Source organism: Fistularia commersonii, chromosome 24 (assembly GCF_037954325.1).
Source record: "Fistularia commersonii isolate RoL2024-O1a breed Wild chromosome 24, RoL_Fcom_v1.0, whole genome shotgun sequence".
In the NCBI taxonomy this organism is placed as follows: domain Eukaryota; kingdom Metazoa; phylum Chordata; class Actinopteri; order Syngnathiformes; family Fistulariidae; genus Fistularia; species Fistularia commersonii.
The window spans coordinates 362,632-390,090 of NC_141307.1; the positions used below are offsets into that span (position 1 = coordinate 362,632).

General features: G+C 57.4%; 5 protein-coding genes across 12 annotated transcripts in view; 2 read left to right on the plus strand and 3 right to left on the minus strand.

The window, feature by feature from the left end:
• Positions 1-577, plus strand: part of cdc42se1 (CDC42 small effector 1) — a 6,769-nt gene extending 6,192 nt beyond the window's left edge. For both annotated transcript variants that reach the window (XM_086171563.1, XM_086171564.1), the window contains exon 4: positions 1-577. This exon is cut by the window's left edge and continues 495 nt beyond it. The gene's annotated coding sequence lies outside the window, so the exon portion shown is untranslated.
• Positions 578-3,544: 2,967 nt separating this feature from the next.
• Positions 3,545-6,960, minus strand: LOC147219548 (BCL2/adenovirus E1B 19 kDa protein-interacting protein 2-like). Of its 3 annotated transcripts, XM_086171547.1 has the most exons (12): positions 6,719-6,960; positions 6,515-6,558; positions 5,699-5,917; positions 5,554-5,604; positions 5,369-5,452; positions 5,109-5,270; positions 4,866-5,045; positions 4,690-4,789; positions 4,494-4,625; positions 4,036-4,122; positions 3,847-3,945; positions 3,545-3,710 (listed from the first exon to the last, which is right to left on the minus strand). In XM_086171547.1, the coding sequence occupies exons 2-12, from the start codon at positions 6,546-6,548 to the stop codon at positions 3,686-3,688; spliced, it is 1,173 nt and encodes a 390-aa protein (XP_086027673.1). In that variant the 5' UTR covers positions 6,549-6,558; positions 6,719-6,960; the 3' UTR covers positions 3,545-3,685. The 3 variants fall into 3 exon arrangements, with proteins under 3 accessions (XP_086027673.1, XP_086027671.1, XP_086027672.1); XM_086171545.1 differs by having other exon boundaries at positions 4,866-5,270; positions 6,515-6,557; positions 6,721-6,960; XM_086171546.1 differs by lacking the exon at positions 3,545-3,710 and having other exon boundaries at positions 3,843-3,945; positions 4,866-5,270; positions 6,515-6,557; positions 6,722-6,960.
• mindy1 (MINDY lysine 48 deubiquitinase 1) lies at positions 6,945-11,584 on the plus strand. 2 transcript variants are annotated; one of them, XM_086171539.1, is made up of 12 exons: positions 6,945-7,001; positions 8,716-9,063; positions 9,170-9,391; positions 9,484-9,632; positions 9,724-9,781; positions 9,880-9,944; positions 10,033-10,191; positions 10,317-10,419; positions 10,487-10,629; positions 10,805-10,981; positions 11,062-11,208; positions 11,282-11,584. In XM_086171539.1, the coding sequence occupies exons 2-12, from the start codon at positions 8,868-8,870 to the stop codon at positions 11,351-11,353; spliced, it is 1,491 nt and encodes a 496-aa protein (XP_086027665.1). In that variant the 5' UTR covers positions 6,945-7,001; positions 8,716-8,867; the 3' UTR covers positions 11,354-11,584. The 2 variants fall into 2 exon arrangements, with proteins under 2 accessions (XP_086027665.1, XP_086027664.1); XM_086171538.1 differs by lacking the exon at positions 6,945-7,001 and adding an exon at positions 7,822-8,097.
• Positions 11,585-11,776: 192 nt separating this feature from the next.
• LOC147219550 (phosphatidylinositol 4-kinase beta-like) lies at positions 11,777-21,322 on the minus strand. Of its 3 annotated transcripts, XM_086171531.1 has the most exons (14): positions 21,188-21,322; positions 19,571-19,926; positions 19,118-19,488; positions 18,722-19,045; positions 16,597-16,830; positions 16,031-16,252; positions 14,710-14,816; positions 14,517-14,621; positions 14,298-14,421; positions 14,108-14,221; positions 13,874-14,025; positions 13,673-13,805; positions 13,464-13,584; positions 11,777-13,379 (listed from the first exon to the last, which is right to left on the minus strand). In XM_086171531.1, exons 2-14 carry the CDS (start codon positions 19,908-19,910, stop codon positions 13,198-13,200), a joined length of 2,529 nt encoding a protein of 842 aa, XP_086027657.1. In that variant the 5' UTR covers positions 19,911-19,926; positions 21,188-21,322; the 3' UTR covers positions 11,777-13,197. The 3 variants fall into 3 exon arrangements, with proteins under 3 accessions (XP_086027657.1, XP_086027655.1, XP_086027656.1); XM_086171529.1 differs by having other exon boundaries at positions 11,777-13,584; XM_086171530.1 differs by lacking the exon at positions 21,188-21,322 and adding an exon at positions 20,851-21,142 and having other exon boundaries at positions 11,777-13,584.
• Positions 21,323-22,092: 770 nt separating this feature from the next.
• rfx5 (regulatory factor X, 5) lies at positions 22,093-27,410 on the minus strand. 2 transcript variants are annotated; one of them, XM_086171533.1, is made up of 11 exons: positions 27,326-27,410; positions 26,156-26,289; positions 25,935-25,968; positions 25,783-25,865; positions 25,451-25,570; positions 25,226-25,342; positions 24,894-24,972; positions 24,588-24,786; positions 24,426-24,508; positions 24,222-24,359; positions 22,093-24,155 (listed from the first exon to the last, which is right to left on the minus strand). In XM_086171533.1, exons 2-11 carry the CDS (start codon positions 26,254-26,256, stop codon positions 23,133-23,135), a joined length of 1,977 nt encoding a protein of 658 aa, XP_086027659.1. In that variant the 5' UTR covers positions 26,257-26,289; positions 27,326-27,410; the 3' UTR covers positions 22,093-23,132. The 2 variants fall into 2 exon arrangements, with proteins under 2 accessions (XP_086027659.1, XP_086027658.1); XM_086171532.1 differs by having other exon boundaries at positions 24,222-24,508.
• Between the last annotated feature and the right edge of the window lie 49 nt (positions 27,411-27,459).

Here is a 27,459-nt window from a genome sequence, read left to right on the forward strand (position 1 = left end):
GACACACAGGTCACATGACTAACTACATGTCCGTCACATGACCAACAACATATCACGTGACCAACAGTCACATGACCAACCACATGTTTATCACATGTCTGTCACATGACCAACGACCAGACATTACATGAACAATAATGTCACATGACCAACAACCTGTCTGTTACACGACATGTCCGACAGCAACACATCACATGACCAACCACATGTCACGTGACCCCCAATCAGACCGTCACACAACCAAGCGTGTTTGTCACGTGAGCCGCGCAGAGACGCCGCCGAGCCCGCGGTCAGCTGATCTGGGATCTGGCCGGACGTCACAGGAAGCGGCAGCCGTGAGCCCGGCGTGGACGCGTCACTTCCTGCCGCCGCCCCGCCAAAGTAAAAGCACGGGTTATTTATTGGAGGCGGCGGGATTGATCAGCGTATTGATCAGCGCTCTGAGAGTATTGACTGTGGATCAGAGAGTATTGATCACCCTGCAGTCTGATGAGTGGACTTGAAGGGGGGCAAATGTGACTGAAGTTGTTTGTCTTGCTTTTTACGTTCAAACAGAAATAAAAGTGATGAAATCCTGTGTGGGCGCTTGGGGGCGGGGCTTCACGGGACCCGCCGCCATCTTTGGAGCGTGCGAGCGGAGCCTCGTCTATTTGGGACAAAGGACGGGCCAATCAGAAGTCAGGGTTTATTTAAAGAACGGCGTGTTCAGGGAGGACGGGGGTCAGGAGCTCGGCGGTGTGTGTTTGGCTGCGCCCACGGGAGGTTGCCGTGGTAACCGCTGAGTCACGGCGGCGGCGAGGTGGAGGCGTGCGAGCGGGGCGGTGAGTTCGGGGAACCCCAGGAGCGTGGGAGTGGAGACGCACTTGACTTAAGCTGTAGCTGCAGATGCTAAAACATTAGCTTTTTGTCATGAACATTAGCTCACTGTTATTTGAAATATTAGCCTGCTGTCACCAAAACATTAGCTCTCTGTCATCAGCATAAAGTCATATTCACATGAATATTCGCTCATAAAGCTAAAACATGAGCTCACTGACATTAATATTAGCTCATAGTTCCATGAATATAAGCTCATGTGGCGGAAAAATTAGTTCATAGTTATTAACATGAGCTTATTGTTACATGAATGTTAGCTTTTTGCTGCTAAAACATTAGCTCATCATTAATATAAGCTCATTGTTACACGAATATTAGCTTTTTACTGCTAAAATATTAGCTCAGTGTCATGAACATTAGCTCATTGTTATATTAATAATAACATTTTGCTGGTAGAACATCAGCTCATTGTTACATGAATATTAGCTTTGTCCTGCTAATGCATTAGCTCACTGTCATTAATATTAGCTCATTGTTACATGAATATTAGCCCGCGATTGCTGAAACATTAGCTCACTGACATTAACATTAGTTCATTGTCACATGAATATTAGCCTTTTGCTGCTAAAACATTAGCTCATCATTAATATTAGCTCATTGTTACACGAATATTAGCTTTTTACTTCCGAAACATTTGCTCAGTGTCATTAACATTAGCTCATTGTAACAAGAATATTAGCCTTTTTGCTGCTAAAATATTAGCTCAGTGTCATTAATATTAGCTCATTGTTATATAAATATTAACCTTTTGCTGGTAGATCATTAGCCCACTCTCATTAACATTAGCTCATTGTTACATGAATATTAGCTTTGTCCTGCTAATGCATTAGCTCACTGTCATTAATATCAGCTCATTGTTACATGAATATTAGCTCGCGATTGCTGAAACATTAGCTCACTGACATTAACATTAGTTCATTGTCACATGAATATTAGCCTTTTGCTGCTAAAACATTAGCTCACTGACATTAACTTTAGTTCATTGTCACATGAATATTAGCCTTTTGCTGCTAAAACATTAGCTCAGTGTCATTAACAATAGCGCATTGTTATATGAATATTAGCTTTTTGCTGCCAAACATTTGCTCAGTGTCATTAATATTAGCTCTTTGTTACACGAATATTAGCTTTTTGCTGCTAAAACATTAGCTCACTGTCATTAATATTAGCTCTTTGTTACACAAACATTAGCTTTTTGAAGCTAAAACATTTGCTCAGTGCCATTAACATTAGCTCATTGTTACATGAATATTAGCTCACGATGGCTAAAACATTAGCTCACTGTCATTGATACTAGCTCATTGTTACCTAATATTAGCTTTTTGCTACTAAAACATTAGCTCCCAATGAATGTGCAAAGCTCAAATGCTAACGGTTTAAGCAGTTAACTCTGCTGCCTGTCAGCTGTCTTGTGTGTGTGTGTGTGTGTGTGTGTGTGTGTGTGTGTGTGTGTGTGTGTGTGTGTGTGTATTGTTTGTACATTGTGTGTGAGGATGTGTGAGTACGTATAATGTGTGGTATTGTGTAATACATGTGTATTATGTGTGTATTTTGTCCACGTGTAAGTCGTGTGTGTATTATGTGTTTATGTATCGTGTGTGAAATATGTGTATTTCTGTGTGTGTGTGTGTGTGTGTGTGTGTGTGTGTGTGAGAACCTGAACATTGTCCACGTCAGCGATTTTATTACAAGCATCTGGAAAGCAGCATTTCTGACACACTGACGGAGTGGGAACCGGGGGCGGGGCTTAGCATCTGGGGCCAGGGTGTGTGTGTGTGTGTGTGTGTGTGTTGTTTCTTGTATTACCAAGCAGGGGACCTGTGGAAACCTACAACCATGACCCTGAAGAAAGTGAGGCAGAGGAGGAGCTCCTCGTTCTTCTCTGCTTCTCCGCGGCCCGGTTCCATCTGGGTGGACCCCCACGCCGGTCCCGGGGTCAAAGGTCACGGTCCAAGAATGAAGGGTATGTGTGCGTGTGTGTGTTGTCATGGAGACGAGCTCTTTGGAGGAAATGATGCCTGTGTGTGGGGGGGGGGGGCTTGCTGTTGAACCTTGCTGATGTATGAGATCCTCAGAGGGTCCAGAAGGTCCTGCTGATGGAGGACTGATGTCTTCATGGAGATGTGGAGCTTCAGGGGCTCCACAGAGGAGACTTCACGCGGTCGGGTTCGGGTTGAACACGGGGAGCCCTGCGGAGAACCCCAGCCAATCAGAGAGCTCCGCTCAGGTTCTTCCCAGATGTTCTCCAGGAAGCCCCTTCAGAAGGTCCAGACAGAAGGTCCGGGGCGCCCCCTGTGGTCGGGGCTGGTGGTGGACCTTCAGGGACGGCTTCTCCTCGCTGAGCTGCAGCAGGAAGCACACGCTCTCACTGCGCCTCCTCTGGGTTCCTGTTTATGGAGTTTCCTCAGCAGACCTCACTTCCTTCCTGTCAGGACCCATTTCCTGTGCAGCCGCTGTGTCCACACACACACACACACACACACACACACACTACAACACACACACACACACACATGGGGGGGCTTCCTGTGTGGGATGAATGCCTGCAGTTTCCCCTGGCCTCCTCCTGGAGGTGTGTGCAGGTGAGAGGAGCTGCAGAAGCTCCAGCAGGACCTCCAGCACCTCCTCTCCAACCCCGGCCGTCCCAAAGACTCACATGCAGACTAAGAACCTTCTGGAGTTTATTCAGGAGCAGAAGACCTCCCGCCCTCGGACGAGGCCTCCGGCGTCGGCCATCTTCAGGCAGACGAGCCCTTCCTCCTCCGCGGGTTCCTCGGTTCCTCGCGAGGCCTTGGAGGCTCAGAGCGTCTCACCGGGACAGGCTCAGGTCATACCTGCAGCGGTGACATCATCAGATACAGCCAGGCGCGTGTGTGTGTGTGTGTGTGTGTGTGTGTGTGTGTGTGTGTGTGTGTGTGTGTGTGTGTGTGTGTGTGTGTGTGTGTGTGTGTATGTGTGTGTGTCACTCACTGGCGGACGCAGGCAGGGATCTGCACGTACTCGGTGGGGACGAGGCGGCCCAGCTCCTCCAGGCTGTCCACGAACCTCAGCTTCCTGCTGAACTTGGAGCTGAAGAAGAGGAGAAGAAGACATCCATCGCTGACCTTCATCTCCACACCCATGGAGGACAAGAGGAGGAGAAGAAGAGGAGCTCCTGACCTGATGAAGGGTTTGATGACTGTGACCAGAGCCTTGATGTACCAGGTGGGGTGAACCAGGTAGAGACCCTTCAGGTTCTTCCTCAGCCTGCACACACACACACACACACACACACACACACACACACACACAGAGGCCTGGTAAGTGCAGAGAAGATCTGACGTCCTCCTGTGTTGACACGCTGGTACTGCAGCTGACTGGCAGGAGAAGGTGGAGGAGGTGAGAGTCCACAGGGACCAAGATAAGGGGCTGAAGGGAGAACTTTGCTCCTTGAAGGCCGCAGCTCTTAGTCTAGAACATCCAGGGCAGCGGGGCGTCGGCGCCGCTCCGCCCCCGGAGGCCGATCAGGGAAGTGCACGCGGGTCTCTGCGGGATCTCGACCTCAGACGGGAAGTCGACCTCCGGGGCCTCGCGGGGATCGGTAACCATGACGACAGCGCGGCGAGAGCTCGGCGTACCGTCGGGCGATGGCGGCGTAGCACTCCCTGAGCCAGCCGATCCCCGGCAGCCGGTCCTTCTGCCCGCCGGCGCACAGGTACACGATCACGTAGTTCTCCGCCACCATCAGCTCCAGGGTCCCCACCACGTACCTGGGGCCGGAGGTCAGAGGTCAGAGGTCGGCGGGGTCACCTTCCGGCCCCGCCCCCTCCTCACCTGAACAGGTTGTCCATCACGTAGCGGTAGTTTTCCAGGCTGTTTTCGGGCAGGTAGCAGGAGGAGAACACGATGATGTCGTTCCCGTCTCCGTAGTAACCTGGGTGGGGACGGGGAGGGTGAGGGGCGGCGAGGGCGGGGGGGGGGGGGAAGTGACATCACGACGCCGGGCTCACCCCCGTGCGCCAGCACCCTGAGGAACGGCTCCAGGACGCTCATGTTGACGCGGCTGACCTGCGGCGGCTCGCCGGTGGAGAAGCGGCGCCACCTGGTGCCGGACGGGTCCACCGTGTCCTCGCGCTCCAGGGCCCCGGGGCCGCCGCTGCCGCACGCCACGTCCAGGCGCCGCAGGTCGTCTGACGGGGGAGACGGCGACGTCAGACGGCGAGCTAGGACCCCTCTGACCTCTGACCTCTCACCTTCCAGGTCCAGGACGCCGTCGGCGAACGGCAGCGACTCGCTGTCCGACGGCGTGTCCATGGCGTCCAGGTCGAAGTCCAGACCGCCGTCGTCCTCATCCTCCGGCGACGGGGACAGGAAGCAGGCGGGGGCCTCGTCCGACAGCAGGGTCTCACTACGGCCTGGACACACACACGCTGACATTTCCTCTGTGTGTGTGTGTGTGTGTGTGTGTGTGTGTGTGTGTGTGTGTGTGTGTGTGTGTGTGTGTGGTGAACACCTAAGGACAAACTGAGCACTGGAGCAACCAGAACCTTCTTCTTCCCGGGTCGTGACCCTGACAGCCGCAGGCTAGTGGGCGGGGCTGGAAACAGGAAGTGATGTCATAGACTGTCAGTGTACGAGCAGAGTGTATGTATGTGTGTGTGTGTGTGTGTGTGTGTGTGTGTGTGTGCGTGTGCTCACCTGGTCTGGAACTGGACGGCGTCTGAGGCTCAGCCTGGACATCGTAGGCACCTGAGGACCAGAGGACAGGAAGTCAGGTGGGACAGGAAGTCGGCGGCCAGGAGGCCAGGTGGGACAGGAAGAGGGGTGTCATGTGACCCCGTACCTGCCTGGTCTTCCTCCCTGCCTCTGTCCTGCTGCTCTCCGTCCCCCTTTGGGTCTTGGTCTTCCTTCTGCTCCTGGACCTCCTCACCCTCCTGGTCTTCCTCACCTTGGTCCTGGACGTCTGCAGCGTCCAGCTGACGCCCGCCCGCCTCCTTTACACCTGTACAGTGGGTGGCTGTGGTTGCCGTGGCGACGCAACTGTTTTCTCCAGCATCTTCCTCTGAGGAGGAGCGAGAAGAAGCGAAGAGGAGCGGGACCTTCGTCTCACACGTTCTTCCTCAGTGTGTCAATTGTTTTGGGTAGCTAGTTAGTTAGCTACCACCTGCTGGCTAGGTTCGGCTAACTCGCTAGTCAGCTAGCGGCCATGTATCCTGTTAGCCAGTTAGCTGATTTAACCGGCCGCCGGATCGTTGGCGTTAACTCGCTTCAAACAGACAGCTAGAACTAGGTTCCTCATCGCTAGTTAGCATCTTGACTTTAGCTGATAGCTACACAGCGCAGCGCTCTGCTAATTCCCGTCTCGTAAGCTAGCTGCTGTAAACCCAGCTAGCAGGCCGGAGCCGTCCATGTGATGAAGCACAGCGGAAGGAAGGACGGAAAGGAGTGGATGGAAGGATGAGTGTGACAGCAATCGACGAAGCCCGTAGCCTGCAAAGGTGTTTGGGTGGCAGAAGAAAGTACTTTAGAAAGACAGATGAAGCACAGAGTACTTTGTGGAGGTTGAAGTACAACAAATACCCGAGAGTACAAGTACACGGTGAGGAGCGACAGCAGCAGCGTCTGCCGGCCTGGAGGAGGCTAAGCTAACTTCTGGTACCTGAGGGGCCTCCAGGAGGAGGAGGTTCCAACATGGTGGACCACCTGCACACACACACACACACACACACACACACACACACACACACACACACACACACACACACACAAAGTAACCCTCAGGCTCAATCCAAGAGAGTCTTAAACAACATCATCAGATTTGTAAGTGTCTCCAAAGGTGCTGACTAAACATAAATAAAATCACTTCCTGTTTCCTGGAGAAGGTCTGGAAGGTTCCCTTGGTCGTTTGCTCCCGGACAGGACGCGTCTGTGAGGTCAGAGGTCACGGCTCGTCCGGCGTCGTCGTCGTCGTCTTCTCCCTCGGCCTTCCGGACTTTATTGACACTCCAGGACGCACCTGCAGACATCATGGCCGCCGCTGCCGCCGCCGCCACACTCCCACAGCTCACCTGTACCGACGCCTCGCCGTGTGAGTGGGCCAGACACGCCCCGCCCCGTTACCACGGCGACCTTGACTTCCCAGCAAGGTGGGGTAAAACAGGCTGCAACCTGCTGCTTGCACCAACACCCACACACACATACACACACACACACAGTGTTGAACAAACGAGTGTGTATAAACTCATAGACACGGCGCGTGCACGCACACACACGCACACAGTTGCCAAAGAAGTGCATGTTTACAGCATTTCAAGGCGGGACAACCTTCTGACTCATAAGGTTTGTCAACGAGCATGACCAGATGAAACAGGTCCAGACACACACACACACACACACACAGCTCCGACATCTTTCTCCTTGCTGCCTCCATGGGGTCCCTGGACCTCTGGCCCCTGAATCAGCGTCACAGTTTGTCTTCGGTATTTTACGTCAAAACACGACAAGCTCGGTTTTCATGCGTTAAAAGTAGGATTTTCACCTTCTCGCAGGTGGTTTTGAAGGTTCTGCAGCTCCGCAAACCGAACAACAGCGACACGCAGTGGTTCGAATGAGTAAATGCGTCACACGTTGACGTGGATGAAGTGTTTTGTGAAGATTTGATTATTTTATGTTTAAAAGGGGCTTTGTGTGACAGACTACAGATTTTGGGGTTAATTATTCACCTAACAGCCTGAGAATCAATTTAGAATAATTCTTTAGACCTGCTTGGAGGCGCTGAAATCCTATAAAATAAAAATAGTTAACGATTTTTGTTTGAAGCCGTTTTGGAATACAAACTTCAAAAATATTTACTTTCATTCAGGAATTTTTGTGATCAAATTCTTGCGCATGCGCGACTCGATTAAAATTGAAACGGTTGGAAGTTCTCGCTGTGAGGGCCCGGATGTGACGTCACCAAAGGGCCCGGATGTGGTAACAGCCAGCAGTGGGCGTGGCCGTAGGGCAGTCAGCTGGCCGCTGAGTGGACCGCTAGCCCCGGAACCAGCGCAGATTCCGGACCTGGAACTCTTCCGAGAGTTGGCCGGGACTACGGTTCCCAGTGCCGGTGAGGTGGCCCGCTCGGTCCGGTACCGGAACCCGCTGGAGGTGGGGCTCTCGGCGCTCTGGGAGCCGAGCTAACAGGAGCTAACCTGTTAGCCTTGCAGAAGCTAGCTCATCCGCTACAAAGGAGATTACTGCCCGGTGAGTGGGGGGCGCGGGGGTTCCGGTCCCGGTTCGGGACCCGCGGGTCGGGTCCGCGGCTGCTCGGTCACCGAGTTCCGCCAGACCGGAACAAAAACACAGCCGCCGCGTCTCCGGCATTGAGGTCACGTCAGGGGAGGCGCAAACACACGCACAAGCACAGCGGTTTGTTTTGTTAGCCGCTCCGGTTAGCGTGACGTCATCGCATGTTTATCCGGCGGACCGGATGCGGAACACCAGCGCCATCTTGTGAGGACGTGCGTTGACCGGAAGCTGGTTTTTACCTCCCAGGGGAATCAGAGGGAATACTTCATTTTATCATCTGACTGAGCCTCCTCCCGCGAGATAGCTGAGCATAGTTTGCTCTTTCCCCCCTCTGTTTCCATGGTTTCTGCATAGACTGAATGCCGTTTGTTCTCCAGGGAACAAAGATCCTCATAGGGCCGGTGCTCGTCTCCGATTGGCTGCAGAACAAAAGGCCCGCAGTCCGCCGCCGTGCCCCTCGGGGACAGAACCGCTCCATCTGTCCTCGGTTTCTTCAGGGGGGGCGAGGGGTGGCGCGACACCCACCTGACGTGATGATGTCACTTCCTGAATGTTCTGCGTCCTCGGTCCCAGGTCCTGGGCGGGTCCGGGCGGCGAGGGTCCGGGACTCCCCGTGAGGCCGGGTTCATGTCGAGCAGAGAGAGCGCCCGGCGGCTGCGGCGCGGCCTGGGAGCGGCGTGCTGAGCGATTCCCTCACGCCTCTGCCAGCAGAGCCTCGGGTGGACATGGCGGACACGGCGGCCGCCACAGCGGGCGCCGGCGAGGAGTCGCCGCCTGCCAAGAAGCTGGTGGTGACAGCAGAGAGGTCAGAGGTCAAATCTGAGCCCCCGAGCAGCAACGGGACGGACGGCTCGCCGGTGGTGGAGCCGCCGTCTTCCCCGCCGGGAAACGTCACGCCAGCGGGGGACGCCGCCGAGCCACGTGAGTGACCTCCGACCCCCGCGGGAGGAAGTGGAACGGCCCGAAGCTCGGCGCCGTTCCTCATCCTCGCGTGCCAGTCCTGAACCGTGCCGGACTTTTCTCGCAGGTTCGGACGCGGATCTGGACGACAGCTTCTCGGCGGCGACGGCGGGCGGCTCCAGCGACTCGGCCTCCTTCTCCCTCCCCAGCCTGGAGCTGTCGGACGTCGTCACGGTGACGGGGACGTCCCTGGACGCCGACGACGGCCAGTCCTCGTCCTGCTCGGCCCCGGGCGCCGAGGCCCGGTCCCCGTCCACGGAGGTCCCCGTCCTCAGGGAGGAAGCGGTCGGTGCGTCCCGCAGACCTCCCCGCTCCTCTGGAGCTCACGTGCACCTCCGGGCGCCGCGTCCTCGGTCACCGCAGCTCCTCCTCTGTCCACAGGCGGCGCCGCCACCGCTCCCTGCACGCCGGCGTACTACCTGGTGAAGTGGATCACATGGAAGGAGAAGAAGACGCCCATCATCACGCAGAGCGAGAACGGACCCTGTCCTCTGCTCGCCATCATGAACACCCTCTTCCTGCGCTGGAAGGTGGACCTCCTCCTCCTGCTGCTGCTGCTGCTGCTCGCCACAGGTGACCTCACAATCTCACGTGTGTGTGTGTGTGTGTGTGTGTGTGCAGGCCAAGCTTCCCGCCCAGACAGAGGTGGTCACCACTGAGGACCTGATGGCCCACCTGGGTGAGTTCCCTTCTAGCCAATCAGCTGCCGCCTGCGGCCCCACAACAGTCACATGACCTGCTTCTGTTGTGTGTGTGTGTGTGTGTGTCACACCACAGGGGAATGTGTGTTGTCCGTGATGCCCAGGGAGAAGACGGATGGGATGGAGCTCAACTTCCAGCAGGTGTGCATGTCCACACACACACACACACACACACACACACTAAAGTGTTGGAGAATCAGAGCCTACAAATCCTGTTTGTGTGTGTCAGAACATGAGTGACGCCATGGCGGTGCTGCCCAAGCTGTCTACAGGCCTGGATGTGAACGTGCGCTTCACGGGCGTGGCTGACTTCGAGTACACGCCTGAGTGCATCGTGTTCGACCTGCTGGACATCCCGCTGTACCACGGCTGGCTGCTCGACCCGCAGGTGGGCTAGTGGGCTAGCATCCCTCCTAGCCACCTGCGGCATGCCGCATTCACCTCTGCTCCTGTTCTTGGGTGTGTGTGTGTGTGTGTGTGTGTGTGTGTGTGTGTGTGTGTGTGTGTGCGCAGAGCCCCGAGACGATGGCCTCGGTGGGGAAGCTGAGCTACAACCAGCTAGTGGAGAAGATCATTGACTACAAACATTCAGCTGATAGCAGCCAAGTTAGCGAAGGTGAGACACACACACGTAAGCAATTTGGAAGACAGCAGTAAATGTGTGTGTGTGTGTGTGTGACCAGCTCTGGCGGCGGAGCAGTTCCTGGAGTCGACGGCGACGCAGCTGTCGTACCATGGCCTGTGCGAGCTCAACGCCACGGCGACGGAGGGGGAGCTGTCCGTCTTCTTCAGGAACAACCACTTCAGTACCATGATCAAACACAAGGTGGACACACACACACACACACACACACACACACACACACACACACACACACACACACACACACACACACACACACACACACACACACACACACACACACACACACACACACACACACACACGTGCAGTGTCGCCATGGAGATGGGTGGCATGCTAAGGTGCCGGCGTCCCTCAGGGCCACCTGTACCTGCTGGTGACGGACCAGGGCTTCCTGCAGGAGGAGGCTCTGGTCTGGGAGTCTCTCCACAACGTCGAGGGCGACGGCAACTTCTGCGACGCCCATTTCCGCCTGTGCCACCCGCCGCAGAGAGCCCCGCCCCCCGCCGCCGACCAGCAGAGGCAGATCCAGCAGGTGAGGGGGCGGAGCGCCGGCCCGCGGGCCCGCCCGCCCGCCCGTCGGCGTCGTGGTGTAACCCGGGCTGTGTGTGTCAGGACTACCTGGTGGCCGTGTCCCTGCAGCAGCAGCAGGACGGCGTGACGGCGGCGCCGCTCAGCGACCTGGAGCTGGCCCGCCAGCTGCAGCAGGAGGAGTACCAGCAGCAGGGGGCGCCGCAGGGCCCGCAGCAGCCGGCGCCGCAGGTCAGTGGCTCGCCCTCCGACCCGCCGCCGTCCCCGGGAGGTTCCGCTCACCGCCGCCGTGTTTCCCCCGCAGGTCAGAGGTCAGGGGGCGCTTCAGGGCGGAGCCAGGAGGCGGGACAAGGACTCGGACTGTGTGCTGCTGTAGACGGAGTGAAGATGCTCTTACCTTCTAATCCAGCAGGAGCTCCGCTGAGGTTCTCCCCGCTTCTCCGTCACCCGTCTGCTCGCCACGGGCCCGGAACCGGTCCCGCCCGGCGGGGTCGAGGGTCTCGGCCGGCGGACCGGGCTCTCCGTCTTCCTCCCGCTGTCCAAAAACTATTTCTAAGTTTTGTTGTGAAATCCTGCAGTTTAATAATAAAGTGTAATTCCAGCCGTGGCCCCGCTCTCCCTCTCACCTCCACACCGGGAATATTCACCAATAACTAGTATTACCGGGCAATAACTAGTTCAGGCCCTATCATTAACAGGATAAGAATATCTTTACCATCCTGCTGTGAGGCGTCAACGGGGGAGAGTCACCGTTGTTAGCACGATAGCACGTTAGCCGACAGACTCCAGAAGCCGAGGGTGTTTTGCTCTTTGATCTTTAGTTTCCTGTCAATCATCAAACAGGCCCCGCCCCCTCGGGGCAGGAAGCACGGGGGCGGGGCATCTGCAATTGCACTTCTGGCGGCGGCTGAGGGGGCGGAGCCTGGAGAGCGGCGGCGTCCCTCGGGTTGCATTGATTCGTTGGTACCTTCGTTTCATCTCAAGGCAGCCATTTTTATCTCAAACAAACAAACAGGTTCACATGGACAGGAAGTCACAGGAGGCTAATCGCTAACTAGCTGCTAAACTTCAGTCACATCTTTACAGGCTAAGCTAGTAAGTTAGCCAGATGAGTGGTTTGACCGAGCTGCGCTTTTCACACTTGAGTTTAAATTGAGCTATAAAAAAAAACAAAAACTTCCTTCTGGTCGCCGGGGAAACGAGATTGGACATCATTCCAGTTTAAGCTTCCTCCACAAATTCTGGTTTTGTTTTTGCGAGCCAATATTAGCTTGATCTTCATGCCTGACAAATAAAAGGCACCAGTGAATAAAAAGGTTGCCTGACAAATTAGCATGTTAGCATATTAGCATAAACATCCAGATTAGCAAAGTGAAGCATCATGATTCCAGCCCTCGGAGGGTTAGCCAATTTCAAATGTGCTAACTAGCTGGAATAAAGTCACGCTAACCGTTTCCAACGTCAGAACCTTCTAGTTACGTTAGCTTATGAAGAAACCCTGATTGGCGGCGTCACAGGAATGTACGGGTCGGCCAATCAGAGGGTGACGGGCGTTAAATACGCGCCCAATGTAACGGACAGGAAACACTTAAATACAGTTAGTGGTTGTTGTTGCGGCGCCGGCGGCCATTTTGGCTCAGCTGGAGAAACAGATCCAAGGAGTGCACGCTCCGCTGGCGTTCTGTCATATCAAACACTGTACAGTTTGTTAGCATTAGCATCCTTAGCATAGTACGTGTAGCAAACATATAAACAGGAAGTGAACGAGGAGCTCGGCCGCGAACGTTCCGACACCTTTGTCCAAATGGTCGTTTTCTCCTGGGAACACGCGCTAGTTCCCGTCTAGCACGACATGCTAGACCTTCAGCCCAGAAGAAGAAGAATGTCTGCCAGCGCATCCTCAGCCTGATGCTAACATTTAGCAAGCTAGCATGCGGGTTATTCGGGCATTCCGTGGAGCGAGGCCGGAACGCTGTCCGGGGTTCTGGGGTTTTCCAAGGAGGCCGTCGGAGGTCCAAGGAGAGCCGAGCGTTCTACCAAGGTTGTCCACGGGTTCCTTCAGACGTTCCCTTTGGTTGATTCGGGGGGAGTGGGCGGAGCTTCAGCGGGGAACGCCACTTCTGGAAGTCCAGGAGAACCGCGGCTCTTCAGGCCACGGGGGTTCCTCCTCCACCTGCAAGCGGCTGGGGTTCTCCTGAGGTTCTCCTGAGGTTCTCCTGGTCACATGATGCCGTTGGTGACGTACTGGAAGGAGTCGTAGAGCTTGGTGGTGATGGAGCGCATGGATCCGTCCACCAGCTGCTCCACCAGCACCTGCAGCTGCTCCTCCGTCAGGGACATGTGGAAGCGCTCCTTCAGGCAGCGGAAGGTGCTGGTACCGTGGAAGCAGGGCAGGTGAGAACCTGGAGATACGAGACAGGGCGTCACGGGTTTCTGGACCACCGACCCGGTGTGTGTGTGTTTGTGTGTGTGTGTGTGCGCCCCACCTTGCTGCATGATCTCAACCACCTGGAGAACCCTCTCCATGTGCTTGCGAGCTGCGATCAGACCCTGGAGCATCAACATCTTGTAGTAGATGAACATGTCGCTGTCCAGGCCGCCCATCACCTGCACGCACACACACACACACACACACACACACACAGGTGAGGGAGGGGGGTTGGTGACCCCGCGAGAAGGTCGGGGCTCCACTCACGTCCACGAACTCGGCGGTGAGCTTGAAGGCGGAGGTCTCGAAGCCCAGGTTCCTCGGGGAGCTGGACAGGATGAAGCCGAAGTCGATGTGGATGAGGTGGCCTTCAGAGTCCAGCAAGATGTTCCCGTTGTGCCTGGAGGAGCGACCCGGAGTCAGGGAGGGGAGGGGCCCGGAGGAGGGGTTTCCATGGCGACGGCTCACCTGTCCTTCACCTGCAGCAGGTAGCAGATGAGGCTGTAGCCGGCGCAGCTCTGGACGAAGTTCCTCTGCGCGGTGAGGAACGCCTCGGTGGTGAAGCTGCCGTGCTCCTGCAGGAGGTAGTCCAGGAGGGACAGCTGGCTCTGCTTCCGCACCTGAGGAGATCCAGCATCAGCCGGGGGCCAGGAGGTCCTCCCGCCCCGCTACGGAGCGAGGAGGTCCGGGAGGTCTCCTCACCTGGTGCAGAGACACGGCGTTGAGGACGGGCTCGATCATGCCGCTGTCTGAGGACATCACCAGGATCTTGTAGGGTTTGATCCACAGGGGGACGCGCTCCTGCTGCCAGATGGACTGCAGACACATGGAGAACAACACCTTCCGTCATGGAGAACCTCCAGAACCCGGGGCAGCAGGAGGACTCCCGTACCTGCAGCTGCCGGAGAACCTGGTAGGCCAGAAGCTCCTGACGAAGGTCATCTCCACACTTCACGATGACGGACAGAAGCTTCCAGTTGGGCAGGTGTCCGTACGGAGAACCCTCCCTGATCCTCCTGCACACACACACACACACACACGTGCACACACACATGCACGCCTGTGTGAGCCCGGGCTTGATGACATCATAGGTGGGTGGAGCTTCACACACCTGACTTTCTCCTCCCAGGGTTCTTTGAGGGCCACGGCTGAGGGATCCTCAGGGTCCCTCCTGAAGGAGGTGGGGGGGTGGGCGAGGTTCTCCGACAGACGCCGCCTGAACACACACACACACACATATATATATATATAAACATGCTGTGTATTCCATCTGAAGGTGTGTGTGTGTGTGTGTGTGTGTGTACCTGATGTCTCCAGCTGCGATGAAGACGGGCTCCTTGCTCTCCAGGCTGGTGATGCTCTCCACCGAGAACTGGCTGATGTTGTCACTGCAGCTGGTCTGAGCCTCCCCCTGACACACACACACACACACACACACACACAAATTATTATAATGTCATGTTCCCCTGTGAAGGTCAAAGGTCAGCTCCCTAACCAGGAGTTAACAAGTCCTGGAGTAGGTTCTCAGTGAGCTTTGAAGGAGGTGCTAACAAGCTGATAAGTAATCAACAAGTCCATAACCAGCTGGTAACAAGCTTAATGGGCCGGAGAACCTGCTAGCTAGGTTTTAGTTAGTCATAAGTTGTGTGATGCTGTTAACAAGGAGCTGATAACAAGTCATTAACGTGTTGTAACGGCTTCATAAGAAGGTGTGAGGTTTAGAACCAGGCGCTAATGAGGGGATGGAGATGTTAATGAGGCCATAATGAGCAGTTTGAGCAGAGTCCCTTATGAGCTGCTAGAGGTTCTAATGAGTCCCTGGCAAGGTGCTAGAAGCCTAACTAGTAGCTAAGGAGGTGCTAGAGTACCTATGAGTCTCTAACATGGTTGTAGAGTCCATAACCAGTCGCTAACAAGGGGCTAGAATCCTAACAAGTCACCAAAGAAGTGCTTGAGTCCCTTACAAGGTGCCAGAGTCCCTTACAAGGTGCCAGAGTCCCTTACAAGGTGCTAGAGTACCTATGTGTCTCTAACATGGTTGTAGATTCCATAATGAGTCCCTTACAAGGTTGTAGAGTCCATAACGAGTCCCTAAGGAAGTGCTTGAGTCCCTCAGGAGTCGCACAAGTTGCTCACAAGTTGCTAGAGTCCCTACAGAGTCCCTAATGAAATGCTAGAGTCCCTTACAAGGTGCCAGAGTCCCTTACAAGGTTCTAGAGTCCTTGACAAGGTGCTTAAGTCCCTTACAAGGTGCCAGAGTCCCTAAGAGGGTTGTAGAGTCCATAACAAGTCCCTAAGGAAGTGCTTGAGTCCCTAGGGAGTCGCACAAGTTGTTCACGAGGTGCTAGAGTCCCTACAGAGTCCCTAATGAGATACTAGAGTCCCTTACAAGGTTCTAGAGTCCCTTACAAGGTGCCAGAGTACCTATGGAGCTCTAACATGGTTGTAGAGTCCATAATGAGTCCCTTACAAGGTTGTAGAGTCCATAACGAGTCCCTAAGGAAGTGCTTGAGTCCCTCAGGAGTTGCAAAAGTTGCTCACAAGGTGCTAGAGTCCCTACATAGTTCCTTCCAAGGTGCTAGAGTTCACAACATGCTGTAAAGGAGTCCCTACTGAGTGCCTGACCTCCACCTGCAGCAGCCCCAGGTCGTCTGTGGCCCAGGCGTCGTCATCATGGTCATCGCCGCCCGAGGCTGAGCCACGGTGCTGGGGTTCCGCCGCCGCGCCACCATCCAGGTTCTCGGAAGAACGCGACGTACGTATCCTCGTCTCCGGGATCCGCTCGGGAACCGCGCTGGTCTCGAAGCTGTCGCACTCCAGGACCTCAACGTACAGGATGTAGGGGGCCTGGGGGGACAGGTTCAAGAGTCGGTTCTCCGTATCATCTCCATCCGCGGTCTCGGTTCACCACGGGTTCCAAAGTTTTGGTTCTCGGCAGGTTCTAAAAACTCTGGTCTGGATGGTCTCTGAAGTCCGGGTTCTCGATGGCTTCCGCAATCTCAGTTTTGGATGAGAGGTAGTCAGTTCTCAGCAGCTTTTCAAGTCCTTGTCGTCCACAGGCTCTACAGCCTTTGTTCAAAAGTCCTGCTTTTCCAGTCCTGGTTCTCTACAGGTTCTCCAGTCTGACTTCTAAAATCCTAGTTCTCTAGGGTCCTCCGGTCCAAGCCCGCCCAGGTTCCCCTTCTCCTCACCTTATCCTTGGAGTTGAGGACCACGGCCTGGCAGTGAGGGATCCTGCAGACGTGGTGCTGCTGGCTCCTGGTGGCCGTGGGCAGCCAGACTCGGGCCGGCAGCCGGAGGTTGAGGAGGGCCAGCTCCGAGGCCAGGCGCTGGGTCTTCTGCTCCTTGGAGGAGAGCGAGGCCAGGCGTCGACCCACGGCCAGCAAGGAGCGAACAAAGGCCCGCTGGGGGGCCAGACGCTCCGCCTGAGGGGACAGGTGGACATGGTGGACAGGGTGGACATGGTGGACAGGGTGGACATGGTGGACATGGTGGACATGGTGGACAAGGTGGACAAGGTGGACAAGGTGGACAAGGTGGACAGGGTGGACAGGGTGGACAGGGTGGACAGGGTGGACATGGTCCACAAGGACAGCAGGAGCCTCAGACTCCATGAAGCCGGGGGTCTGATGAGGCCGGGTCGTACCAAGTCCTCCACAAAAAAAGGGGTTTTCCAAAAAAATATTCCAAAAAATGGTCCGACCCTCCAATCTGCTCGGCCTTTATGAAACCACTACTTCTATTATTGCCCTGTCTGGATCACACTGTGTGCATGTGTGTGTGTGAGTGTGTGTGTGTGTGTCTGGATCACACTGTGTGCATGTGTGTGTGAGTGTGTGTGTGTCTGTATCACACTGTGTGCATGTGTGTCTGTATGACACTGTTTGCATGTGTGTGTGTGTATGTCTGACACTGTGTGCGTATGTGTGTGTGTATGTCTGACACTGTGTGCACGTGTGTGTGTGTGTGTGTGTGTGTATCACACTGTGTGCATGTGTGTGTGTGTCTATATGAGACTGTATGCATGTGTGTGTGTGTGTCTGTATGAGACTGTGTGCATGTGTGTGTATGTATGAGACTGTGTGCATGTATGTGTGTGTGTGTGTGTCTGTATCACACTGTGTGCATGTGTGTGTGTGAGTGTGTGTGTATCTGTATCACACTGTGTGCATGTGTGTGTGTGTCTGTATCACACTGTGTGTATGTGTGTGTGTGTCTGTATCACACTGTGTGCATGTGTGTGTGTGAGTGTGTGTGTATCTGTATCACACTGTGTGCATATGTGTGTGTGAGTGTGTGTGTATCTGTATCACACTGTGTGCATATGTGTGTGTCTGTATCGCACTGTGTGCATGTGTGTGCGTGTGTGCATGTGTGTCTGTATGACACTGTTTGCATGTGTGTGTGTGTCTGTATGAGACTGTGTGCGTATGTGTGTGTATGTCTGACACTGTGTGCACGTGTGTGTGTGTGTATCACACTGTGTGCATGTGTGTGTGTGTCTATATGAGACTGTGTGCATGTGTGTGTGTATATGTGTATGTATGACACTGTGTGCATGTGTGTGTGTGTGTCTGTATGAGACTGTGTGCATGTGTGTGTATGTATGAGACTGTGTGCATGTATGTGTGTGTGTGTCTGTCTGACACTGTGTGCATGTGAGTGTGTGTCTGACACTGTGTGCATGAATGTGTGTGTGTGTATGTGTGTCTGACACTGGGTGCATGTGTGTATGTGTGTGTCTGTATGAGACTGTGTGCATCTGTCTGACACTGTGTGCATGTGTGTGTGTGTATATGTGTGTCTGTCTGTCACTGTGTGTGTGTATGTGTTTGTCTGACACAGGGTGTTTGGGTGTGTGTGTGTGTGTGTGTGTGTCTGCTACTGTGTGCGTGTGTCCATGGAGAGTGTGTGTGAGTGAGTAAATCAATGCGTGAATGCAAGTATGTCTCAGAATGTTTGTGTGTGTGTGTAGGTTTTGCCAACCCCTGCAGTGTCAGTTGCCCCCCCCAGCCCAACTTCCTGTCGTCACCATGGCAACCAGGAGTGACATTTCCTGCTGTGGGTCTCCCGGCCTCGCCAACAGTTGGCGAGCACCACAGACAGGCAGTGGACGGCAACACTTCGCCTGGCCCTTCACACACACACACACACACACACACACACACACACACACACACACACACACACACACACACACACACACACAGCAGCAACCTGAAACATCTCTCAGACAGCCAATAGGATGCAGACTGACAGGACGACCTTTGACCCGGTGCACAGGTAATTAAAGATGGCTGCCGCCATGACGCTCACCTCCATGTGGCCGGCCTCCCCCCTGGGGTTGCTGCCCGTGCGTCGCAGGGCGGCGGCGGCGTCTGACTCGGACCTTTGGTGCGTCCTCTGGGCCGGGGAGGCCGGGGGCGGGGCCTCTGCGTCGCCGCCGCAGGGTCGGCGGAGGGCCGGCGAGGGGGCGGGGCCGGCGGCGGGCGGCGCCGAGAGCTCGTCGGACAGGATGAGCTTGCGCAGCTTGGCGCCGCGGGAGTGACGCTGCGTGGAGATGTGCATGTCGGAGGAAACGGCGCCGAGCAGCCACGCGCACAGCAGCGAGAAGGCGATGCTGCGGCCGCAGCGCTGCAGCTGGCGGGAAACGACCGGAGTTAGCCCGCGGGCGCCGGGCGGCAGGGGGTTACCGCGGTAACGGACGCTCACCAGGTAGGGCCGGATGGCGTCGCCGACCTCGGCGTCCATGTGCACGTACATGTTGAGCAGCTGCGGCAGGTAGAAGTCCACCTCGGCGTCCGGGAAGCTGAAGAGGCGGTTCCCGATGTAGGCCTGCACGCCGGGCTCCTTGGACTTGTACAAGTAGGAGATCGCCATGGAAACGTCAAACAGCTTGGACTCGAACAGGCGGAGCAGCCATGACTGCTTGGACGTGGTCACCTGCCGCGCCGCCGCCGCCGCCGCTGCCACCGCCCGCTGCCTCTCCTCCCCGTCGTCCTCCTCCGGCGGGTCCCGGTTCTGGAGCTGGACCTTCAGCAGGACCTCCTGGCAGGCCTTCAGGGCCACCTCCGGGTCGATCACTGGAACCCACAACACACGCGACATCACTTCCTGTCCCGGGCCGCTCTTCCTCCGTTTCCGCGGTAACCGTGCGGCATTCACCTTGGCCGGCGGGCGGGTCCGTCTCGTCGCCGGCGTGCGAAGGCGAGCTGGGCGTGCGGGGCTCGGTTTCGCCGGCGTCGGGGCTGGAGCTGCGGCGGCCGGCGCCGGGCGAGGACGGGGGCCCGACGCCAGGGACGAACGTGGCCGGCGGCGTCTGGGGCCGCAGGGGGGGGGCGCGGCGGCCGGACGAGCTGTCGGAGCAGCAGGAGGAGGAAGAGGAGGAGCTGGAGGGGGAGGAGGGGCAGGAGAAGGCGGCGGGGGGAGTGGGCGGGGCCGAGGGGGCGGGGCTAAGGTGCAGCGCCCGCAGCGCCGGCGACAAGGACACCCGGGCGTCGGCCATCTTGGAGCCGGAACGTCTGGGGGAACAGGAGAGGGAAGGGGTCAGACTTTAGCCGCCATCGGAGACCGGCCGGTTTCCATGACAACGCCACCTCGATCAATGAGCCGATCGGAGAAGTCGGCAAACATTTACTCGTGGGGTTGGAGGTGTTGCCATGGCGACCCACCTGTCAGAGGGCTGGGCGTCGACCGCGATGACATCACCACCCCAGGACGCGAGTATGATGTCATCACACAAGCAGCAAGTGCGTGTGTGTGTGTGTGTGTGTGTGAGAGATGTGTTCCAGATGTCAGCTGCCTCAGATTTAAGGCGTGGGTGGTGAACACACACACACACACACACACACACACACACACACACACACACACACACACACACACACACACACACACACACACACACACACACACACCCTGCTGGCTCCAGGATTTTTTCCTCATAAATCAGACCAAAAGGCAAACAAAGCCCTCGTTTCCATGGAGACGCCTGGAACACAAACGCTTATTTTCCAGCATTCCAGGGAATGGGAAGCCCAGGCAGAAGAACCGAAGCAGAAGAACTCGAGCAGGGGGCAAGAGTGATGTTTATCTCTCTCACACACACACACACACACACACACACACACACACACACACACACACACACACACACACACACACACACACACACACACACACACACTCTCCAGTGTCAAACCATTAACATGCAATAACTATTACGATGCACTAACTTATTACCGTGTTTCTTGGCCCGTGCAAACACGCAGGTTCTCCAGAAACATCTCCTCCAAATGACATCACAATCCACCTCAGTGAGTGTGACAGGTGGCTAGCAGTTAGCGTTAGCATCACCCTGGGCCGGTCACCTGACCCTCACCTGGCGCTAAGAACTACAAGCGACCTCCAAAGAACTACAAGTGGGCGTGGCCGGAGGTGCTTACCCTTTGACACGTCACAGCAACCCCGGGTTATGACGTCACCGCTTCCAAACGCAAGCGTGGACAGAAGGTTCTGGACTGAGCTCTTCGGAGTCAAAGGTCAGCAAAACGATACGGCTCCACTTCCGGTTCGGAGGAGAACAAGGTACCGAGGCCGAACCGGAAGTTCCGTTTGGGCCTCTTGGGTCACTTTCGGATCCGGATGCTCGTCGTTTTGTTTTTCCGCCGCACCGGAAAAACCGGGACGTTCAGAACATCAGGACGAACGTGTTCGAGAGCGGATGGATTCATTCAGGGGCGGCGAGGAGCACCGGAGCACCGGGAGGAGGAGGACACGTACCGCTCGGGTTCTTGTATGACGCCGCTTCGCTCGGGGGTCTGGTTGGTTCCGGGTCCGTCCGGTCCGGTCCGGTCCGGTCCTCGGGCCCGGGGCCGCGGCTCGGTTCCGCTCGGCTCGGCTGCCTTTTAACGCAGCTGTGACGCAATTATCCGTCAAGCACCCACTCGTAAGTAAGAACACAACTTCCGGCGGCTTGACAAAATAAAAGCCGCTCGTAAATGACGATTTTCTCTGTTTTTTTCACCGGAACTTCCAGCGCATCGCCTTGAAACACCTCGGATTCATTCATTCATTCGCTAATTCCTTCATCTCGCTGGAGTTATTGTGAAATAATCTGGACAGGAATGAAATGAAACGACAACGACGGCGGATCCCCGTCATTGTTACTCTCATCTTTTCCTCCCTTTATTTCCCTCCTTGTCCTCCAGTCGCTTTGCAGTTTTTACCATCAAGAGAAACCTCTCGCATCTCAACCCGCCTGGATTCCGTGAAACTTTTCATTCTGAAACGCCCCCGGGACGCACTTCCGCTCACAGTCCGGCCAACTTGACCAACCCGCAGGTGTGACGGTCACTTCCGCTTCCTGCTGTTGTTTATTTTTCTGTCCATCCGGATCCAAATCAGTTCTTCTGGAAATAGTCAATCGATGTACTGTATCATTGATAATATTGTATGTATTTTCCTGAATCCCCCCCCCCAGCAAGATAAGCCTTGAAAATGTTTTAAGATAAACTTCTGTGAAAAAAGTGGTGTTTGTTAAAAAGAGGGAAACAAAAGAATTAAAAAAAAAAAAACGACACGAGGTTTATTGTTTTGTTGTTGTGATGTGAAAAAATACTTTGTCTGAAATGTCACGAAAACATGGGATGGGATGGAGGACAGTGAAGAGGCGGAGGCTGACAGCGTCAACGTCACTTCCTTTATTCCACCGTCGGTCACCGTAGCAAAATAGATTGAGGTCGGAGTCTGTCGGTGTTCCTCCCGGGGACGAACACACATTGCACGGACGATTGACGGCGTGCGCGCGGATCCCCTCCGCCGGCCGACGCCTCCACGCCACACACGCCATAAAGTGCCAAAACACACAGCTACAAATGAAAAAAGCAGCCGGCGGGTTTGGAGCAAACACAGAGAGACGGAGGATGTTCTTCTCCGGGCCGGGTCGGGAGAAGAACAGTAAAGTGCCTTTGTCGTTTGTGACGCCGAGGCTTTTATTTTGAAAAGCTCCCGGGGGCCGAACCCGAACCCGAACCCTGACCCTTACCCGCAAACCCGATCCTTGATTATGCGACCCGTTTGTGAGCGGGCCGGGCTCCACAGTGATCGGCCCGCGGAACCGAGCCCGGCCCGCAGAACCCCACGGAACCGGGCCCCGTGGCGGGAATGTCCCGAACCCGGACCGGAAGAGGACTTTGGGTTCCCGCTACCGCCGGTTCTCACAAAGTCCCCGCAAAACTTCTTCCTCCTCAACTGTGACCCCCTTCGGGACCTCCCGTGCACCGCAGCGCCGGCCCGGTTCTAGAGTCTCTGGCGGAACCGTCCGCTACTCCGGAGGCTCGATGCGGTTCGGCCCGCATCTCCTCGCTTGGATTTTCCGCACGACACCCGGCGTCGCCGCGCAGCGTTTCCGTGATCGGTCGGCGCCCGTCAGAACCCGCCTCCCCGGTGGAACTCGGACCGGGCCGCGCACACGACAAGAAGCACAAGCACGCCGGGACGAGGACCTTCCCCCCCGCTTCCTGTCCGGACAGGAAGCACGGCGGCGGCTGGCTTCCCGTGCGCACGCGGGCGGCGGACGGCGTTGGATGCGCGGGAGGCCGTGTCTCCGGGAGCGAGGCGTCGAGGAAGGCGTGGACGCGGAACCCGCCGAAGGGGTTCTCCGGAGAAGCGTCGGCGTACGTTCTGCCGTGCGGGTTCTCCGGGAGGGGGAGGAGCCGCGAGGCCGTCAGACGCCCTCGCAGCGGGAGGAGGATGAAGACGAGGAGGAGGGCGGGGGCTCGGCGCCGGCGAGCTCCTCCTTGAGGGGCGGAGCGGGCATCTCCACGGGGGTGAGGGTGATCTCCACCTCGCCGCGCTCGGCGTGCAGACGGGGCAGGGGGAGGAGCGGCGGCGGCGGCGGGGGCGGGGCCCCGCGAACGGCGGGCCTGGGGGCCTTCTGGATGACCTCCACCATCTGGGTGCGTCCGGCGGCCGCCAGCTCCCAGCTGGACCCCCCGGACAGCAGCAGCAGGGGCCGGCCGTGGCGCTCGGCCTCGGAGGCTCCGCCCACCAGCACGCCGCGGTGCTCCAGCAGCCGGGGGGCGGGGCTTAGCACCAGACCGGGCTGCTCCGGGATCAGCAGCTCCAGCACGGGCTGGGCCGAGGAGGACGAGGACGAGGAGGAGGTCGCGGAGGAGGAGGAAGCCTTCTGGATGACGCCGCCCGTCAGGGGGGTGATGATGGGCGCGTTGGCGGGCGGGGCCGGAGGGGGCGGGGCCGGGGCCGGGGCCGGGGCCGGGGCCAGCGGGGCCTCGTCACGGTTTTTCCTGGGGCGACCTCGCTTGCGTTTGACCGGAGGGGCTCCGGAGCCCCCGACCGCCATCACCGCCTCCGGCGGCCTCTTGCCGAGGGTCCCCCGCGCCTTCTGGACCACCGGGGTCGGGGCGGCGGTGGCGTGCGGCGGCGGCGGCGGCTGCGTCGGGGGCCGCGGCGTCACCTTCTCCCGCTCGTAGGACAGGCAGCCCTGAGGCAGGATCATCACCGGCACCGGACCGCCTTGCTGCTGGGGGAGCGTCGCCATGGCGATGACCTTGACCCCGCTGCCACCGGCAGCGGCGGCGGCGGCGGGGCCGCCGGGGCCGGACGCCCCCCCGACCCCAGAGGCGTCTTTGGGCGCGAGCGAGGGCGGCGAGGAGCGGACGGACAGCGTCTTATCGGGGATGGAGCTCCGCGGGAGGATCCGGGGCAGCTGCTTCATAAAGGCCTTCACCTGCGGGCACAGCCCATCACTGATTGGTCGACGGCGGCGGGCCCCGCCCCCCGGCGCACCACCTACCGCTGGACGCAGGGAGGAGGAGGACGAGGGCGGCGACGCATCTGTGGACGCCGCCTTGGCCGACGGCGTCTTGGCCGACGGCGCCGGCTTGTCTCCGGACGGCGGCCTGGCGGCAGCAGCAGGATCTCCGGGTTCCCTCTGCAGGGACAGGAAGTGGTCAGCCGGCAACGGGACCGCGATGTCGCGGGAAACGTCGACGGGCACCTTGTGGTCGGCGTGCGGCTCGCCGTCAGCCTTGGAGTTGACCGGCGCCTTCTTGATGACCTTGTGTGGCTTGGCGGGACCGCCTGCGGTGGAGACAACAGCCGGCGTCAGACAGGAAGCGGCCGGCCCCGCGGCGTGAAGCGTGCGGCGGCCGCCACGGACCGGCGAGGGCGGTGGAGGTGACCAGCTCGGCCTGGCTGCAGCGCGGGTTGACGATGTGCTCCTGGATCAGGTAGCGGGCGATCTCCACCACCGTGTCGAAGGAGCGCTTCAGGATCTTCTGGGCCCAGTCGCAGATCAGCTCGCACGCCGCCTCCGTCACTTCCTGTTTGTACGTCTGCACCAGCTCCGTCAGCTCCGCCTGCACAACCGGGGGGACACACTCCCTGGGGACTGGGCGGGGTGAGTGTGTGTGTGTGTGTTTATATGTATCTATGTGTGTGTGTGTGTGTGTGTGTGTGTGTGTACCGGGTCGTTCTTCAGGTCCAGCGTGGGCAGCAGAGGCATGTTGAGGACGGTCTTCCTCCTGATGCCACTGTAACAGTACGTGTCAGCAGGAGGTCAAGGAGGTGAACCCGTCTGCAGCGCCCCCTGTGGGCCGGACAGGAAGTGCGGCCCCACAAACGCCGCCCGACAACAGGAAACGCGTTGAGGAGCGACCTGTCCGTCATACTATATCACCCAACATTCACACCGACGGACACCTAAGAGTCCTCGCTGAATGTCTTTTTGGAATGAGGATGGAGAACCTCTGGAGAACCCCACCCACACACACACACACACACACCCTGGAAGGATATTTAGACTGGCCACGGCCGCCCAGCCTCCGGGCCTTGATGTTGGGGAAGATGTCTCTGATGATCTTCCCGAAGTTGGCAGCGCTGAGAGGACGAAGCTGGAGGTTCTCGCAGTAACGCCTGGACACACAGGTCACATGGGTGTGAGTGCGCGTGTGTGTGTGTGTGTGTGTGTGTGTGTGTGTGTAAGTGTGTGTGACTGTGTGTGAGAGAGAGTGCGTGTTGTACTTGTAGGTCTCGTAGACATCTTGCTTGGGCAGACAGGTGTCTGAATGTTCCTCCAGGTGGCTGCGGATCCAGTTGCAGGTGTGGAGCTGGTCAGCTGTGTTGAAGGAGCCAGAGTCCCCACTGTAGACACACACACACACACACACACACACACACACACACACACGTTAGAACCCCAAAACAATCCTCCATGACTTCTAACGCGCACACACAAACACACACATTAGAACCCTAAAACAATCACTCCATATGAATGTTTCGCACGCACACACACACACACACACACACACACACACACACACACACACACACACACACACACACATCCTGACCTCTTGTCTCCTGAGCCGGGTCCTGAGGGCAGCTGGAGGTAAAGGTAGAGCTTGTCGTTGTCAGAGAAGCGCTGGACGTCTTGCTGTGGAGGAGAAGAGGAGGTGTGGATGCAGTTGTGGAGACGCGGAGGAGGACGTGCCGAGGTTCTTACCAGGATCTGATCCACCTTGGTCTGAACATTCTTCCTGTAAGAGAGGACAGAGGAGGTGAAGCCTCTCCTGGTGGAACCCTCAGCCAGAGCTGGAGAACCAGCAGGAACCCACAGAAAGACCTGGAGGAACATCTGCACGCTAAGGGGTTTGGAGTTAACCCGCGTTCTCCTGTCCCTCACGGTTTCGACCCTCCACCAGGCTTCTTCAGGGCTGCACTTACGAGATGTTGTTCTTGAGCCTGAGCACCATCAGGCTGGGCTCCGTGTCAGAACCCCCGGGGCCGCCGGCCTCGGCCGGCTGCTGCAGCTGGTCCTCCGACATCAGGAGCCGCTAACCTGGACCGAGAGCCACCATCTGCGCACACACACACACACACACACACACACACACACACACACACACACACACACACACACATGTCACATGTTCTTTTACAAATAAACAGAGCTGGGCGTGACTATTATTATCATCATCATTATTATGATGAATGACTGTAAAGAACCGCAGGCTGGATTTGTATTTTATCTAAAGTTGGACTCGTTTCTCCGTGTACTTCCACGGCGCTGCTGTGTCTCCTCCCCGCGGAAGAGCTTCTCCGGGCGCCGATGAGCCGCCGGCCCCGGCCGGTCCCTCCTCTGACCGAAGGCCTGGAGCCGCTGCCCGGCCGGGTCGAACGGAGCGGAAGGCGGCGGCTGTGCATCCGGTGGAGCGGGGAGCCGGGTGTCACCGGAGCGGCCAGCCGGACGCGGGTCCCGGCCCCTCCGGTCCGAGCACCACCCTCGCCCTGAACACGCCCGGTCCGCCGCCGCCTGGCGGACGGACAACAGCCCGCTGGCGGCCGCGCAGTGACACAGACTTCGGCGGCGCAGGACGACCGGCTGTGGCGCCGGGCGCCCTGGAGGTGCCCGCCGGCATCCGGGAGTCGTGTGTCCGGCGGCCGCGTCCCCTCGGCGGCCGTGCGTCAGCCGTGACCCGCTCATCCTATCATAGCGCGCTAAGCTAGCCGCCGAGCTAGCGGGCGGCTGACGTCCCCCCACAACCCCCGCCCGTGAGCGGACGGGGAAGCCCGCCCTACCGACGCTCGGACGCGGTGCGGTCACCGCTCTCATGACCCGGAGAGACGCCGGAGGGGCGGCGGGCGGAGGTTCCGCCTCCGCCGGGGTTTTTACACGCTTTCGCGCGGGCGGCTGACGAGCCTGGCTCGTTAGCCTAGCTAGTGGCTGTCAGTTAGCATGAGCTAGCAGGCGCCCGGACAGCCTGCGCCGGGGTCTCTCTGCACCGGTACGACCCCGGAAAGCAGCCCCGACGGCGGGGTCGCATCCGCGGACTCAGGGCGCCCGGAGTCCCGGGCTTCGGCGGAGGAATTATTTTATAAAAGAAAAGAAAGTACCTGAGCCAGGATACAGCAAAAAACCCCTTGGAGTTTTTTTTGTGATTGGACGACGCTGTTATGTCTGCCTGACTACAGAGCCGGCGTCTATTGCGATTGGCGCGCTTTCACACATCTACCCGGATACCGCAATT